Source organism: Penaeus chinensis, chromosome 15 (genome assembly GCF_019202785.1).
Source record: "Penaeus chinensis breed Huanghai No. 1 chromosome 15, ASM1920278v2, whole genome shotgun sequence".
NCBI classification, from domain to species: Eukaryota; Metazoa; Arthropoda; class Malacostraca; order Decapoda; family Penaeidae; genus Penaeus; species Penaeus chinensis.
In genome coordinates this window covers 1,417,385-1,421,133 of record NC_061833.1, presented here as the reverse complement: position 1 = coordinate 1,421,133, position 3,749 = coordinate 1,417,385, and the positions used below count along the sequence as shown (strand labels likewise).

The 3,749-nt window shown below is 42.4% G+C and overlaps 1 protein-coding gene across 1 annotated transcript in view; it reads left to right on the top strand.

The window, feature by feature from the left end:
* The window catches only part of LOC125032682, a 10,839-nt gene extending 7,347 nt beyond the window's left edge, over positions 1-3,492 (top strand). The window contains exons 2-3 of the mRNA XM_047623937.1: positions 1-556; positions 2,469-3,492. The exon at positions 1-556 is cut by the window's left edge and continues 78 nt beyond it. Coding sequence (XP_047479893.1) covers positions 394-556; positions 2,469-2,779 — 474 coding nt within the window. The 5' untranslated portion in view covers positions 1-393 and the 3' untranslated portion in view covers positions 2,780-3,492. The remainder of the gene's footprint in view (positions 557-2,468) is intronic.
* Positions 3,493-3,749: the final 257 nt, after the last annotated feature.

Genomic DNA, 3,749 nt, shown 5'->3' with positions numbered 1-3,749 from the left:
TAGAGCTAGCCTGCAACTGCCTGCCTCCTCCGCCAGACGTCGGCTATATTACCACCCGCGCGGCCTGCCCATAACTAGTAGTACCCGCTCAGCCACTGCAGTGACAAGCCAACTTGAAGTTGAGAAGAACAGTTAGTTTTCTCGCCATTACTGATATTTTCTCAGGATCAGAAACACCTGAAATTAAATCGCATTCCACAAGTTTTGACTGAAGTTCTAAATCATCTTAAAAAAATAAACTTTAGGAAAAGAGTGCCGTGAACAAACATTATAAGACTCGCAGTGATAAGGCAAAGCAGACAGAAAAACTCCGCTAAGAACTCATTTCTCCAAACTCCCCCGAAGAAGACATCCAAAGTGTCTCCCTTGCTGCCTCCCGCCCACCTCCCAGCCATGTGCTTCACCAACATGAACGGGCCACACGTAGAGATCTCGGGCGTTGCGACGCTCTGTTTCGACGAGGAGGGCACGTGGTTCCAAGGCTCGATTACGGCCGAGGATGATGCCCAGTACGCAATCTATGGCACCAAGTCGCTGAGGAAGAGGAGTGGCACAGGTGAGGAACTTTTTCGAGACTGGTTATTTTCCCCTTTTCTGTTTTCTTTTGTATGTTCTTATGTGCGAGTGAGATCTACTTATGACTTACCACTATTTGCCATATTTTTAAAAATATTTATTCATGATATGAGGGGTTGGGCAAGGCGCGAAATCTTGGTTTATAATCGTCATTGTTATCATAAAGAGCAGTAGCAGTTTATTACTAAAATTTTTAAAACTATTTTGATAGTACTGTTGTTGCCACTGTTGTTATAAATTACTTAATACATGGGAAATGACACTGGTTAGAAATATAAGCCATTTTCAATTTAACAGCCATTACTCTAATTACCTGACCGCGCATAGAGCAAGAAAGAGGGGGAGATGTGACAAGGTTTATTTTTACCTTTGCGTTAACACTATGGCAAAAAAGACTCTGGAAGCTTCTAGTAAGGAAGCTTCTAGTAAACGCGAACACATGTTTGATATAAGGACTTCCCTACGTTATTATTAACTATCATTCTGTCAGATGTGTTTATATTTGGAACAGGAAGCAAAAGATATTGTTTTAGGAAACATATCGTGGCTTCCGTGATGACCGATTAGATTGACATTAGTAGTGAAAGCCTGAACAAAGTAAGTGTATTTCCAGTAGCATTCGTTTTCTTTCAATGATCATCGTTCAGGCCTCGAGGAACATTTTTTTTTTTTTTTTTTTTTTTTTTAGAATATAAACGATAGGAGGGAAGCAGGTAAATCAATAAGACGAAGAAAACATGAAGTATAAGAATTAACAGGAATTAATATAATGGATAGCATGTGGATGGCATAGATTTGAAAATAGCAATAGGAAGAGAATGATGAATGAGTGTGAATGGAATACGCAAACGAAGAAACGAAGAAGAAGATTGGGGATAAAGAGACGAGAATATAGCATAGCAACAGCACAGGCAATGAGGGATGACAAACTTTATCACATAAGCCAAGGCCAAATTCGGACGTTTGGAATGTAAACAGACAAAGGAGAAGAATACAAAGATTATTGAGGGAAGGTCAGGGGATGGGGGGAGAAAAAGAAGTAAATAAAATAAATAGATAAAAAAGGAAGTACCTATTTAATGAAGTGAGTTTAAAAGCTAAATTTTAATTCACTAACTTGAAAAGTGTTGACCTAAAACCTATCGTATACTTTCAACCGTACACTAATATCTTTAATAAGTTTACAAAAAAGTAAACCGAACGTACAAGAAAAAAAACGGGGGGGGGGGGGGGGGAAGGGGGCAAGGTCACGTGAAAGTACTTTTGGGTCTTGTCTCGCACCTGCTTTACTCCCATACCCGCTCTTCCTGACCCTCCCCTCTCCCCTCATCCCCTCTCTCTACCCCATCCCCCTACCCCATCCCCCTCCCATTTTACATCGTATCTGCTTTGTTCCTATACCCCCCCCCCCCCCCCCATACACAACACCTGGCCTCCATTCTCATTAATTACCCATGCCCTTGCCCGTTCTGTTTACCTTGCCTTCCGTTACTCACTCACGGTCAGTGGGGGGGTAGGGGGGGGAGAGGATTTTAACGTGTTCTTGTTTCTTTGTTGGTTGTTGTTCATTCTGTTTTCTTCATATATGGGAAGTTCTAGCGTTGTTAATGGTTAATGAAGAAGTCCATCTAAGATATTATTTGATTATGAAATTTTATGATTGTGAAATTTTATCTTGATGTTTTATCAATTTTTATCCATATAATGTTCACAAATAGATTAGAAGCCATAAATTGTCTAAATCCTAGAAAACAATCTTACGGATAATCTACAGTACCTCTGTAGAAGTTTCTCTTTTTTTTTTTATAACATGAAATTACAAATTAATTTGATTCACAACCTGAACGAAAGAAAAGAATGGAAATGCTAAATTCCCTTTCCTTTCCCCGCAGATGCCTGTGCGTGCCCCGGCCTTGACGCAGGCCCCGGCGTCCCCGTGACCTTCGACATCCGCGTGGTGGACTGCGAGGTGGGCGAGGAGTACAGCCTGAAGCGCGTCCACGGGCGCAATGGCGAGCTGTGCACCTTCGCCTGCTCGGCCATCAGCTTCACGACGGAGAAGGTGTACCGCGGGCAGAAGGCCGACATGATTGCTCAGCGGTGTTTGGGACACAAGATGGCCGGCTCTCGCAACCACGTGTACAAGGGCCCCATCAGGCTCCACTGCATGCCCGTGCGCCGCAACATGCACTGGGTCTTATGAGCGGTCGGCCTTCCCTCGGTGAAGTGCCTCCGCGCCTTCTAGGGTCGTCGTGAACCCACTAACGGGACCAAGCGATCTGCAGCTTCAGCGGCAGATGGCTCTTCGATGTCGAGCAGGTTGAGGAAACCGCCTGCTCGGATCTTCCAGGAAATGCAGGCCGAGGTTTAAGCCTTCCGTCATAGAGGTCTAACTGTGAGATCTGTCTGGCTGTCTTGAGAGATCGCACGCTTTAAGCCTTGCTAGGTCATTCCGCGGCTCCTTGTTCAACGAAGGCCACTGCCATTTCCCTGACAAACACGTGTCAAAGCCCCTGTCTTTCCTGCCACAAGAGTATGAAGGACGGAAGCAACCTGCGCTTCTTACCACTAAACTATCCTCCACCCGCACAGCTTCTCTTGCGTCACCAAGACTGTCAAAAAGGGACGTTTCCTTGACTTTTGAAACCATGTTTTCCTTATAGGGTGTGAGCGAATGTGTGTCGCATCATATGTGCACTTCTTAACACTGAATTAAACACGGATTAAAAGTGGTTTATCCAAGGTAGGAGGGATGGGGAAGGGGAAGCTGGATTTCTTACCCATAACTGATCGCGTCGGTTATGTAAGATAATGTGTTAGTAGTATGTAAGGTAAGATGATATATCTAATAATTGTCAAATATATACTAAGAATGTAATGTTTTATTTCTTTAAACTTTAATAAAAAGTATCTAATGTTTGACGTTTTAATCCCATGTAAATAAAAGGGAAATTTATGACCAATCATACTTTTAGGCTGAACAATAATCTTCGGAATAGTCGTCACAAAGAAAAAATATGCAATGTAAATAATCAGCCTCAAAGTTCAATACAAAACATTTCTAGATTTAACGAAGTAAATTTTAGGTTACAATGATTGAAGAGACATTATAACTCAGTTGAATACTTTAGAACGTACACCAAATTGAAATGAAGAAATATCCTCTTTTAGTT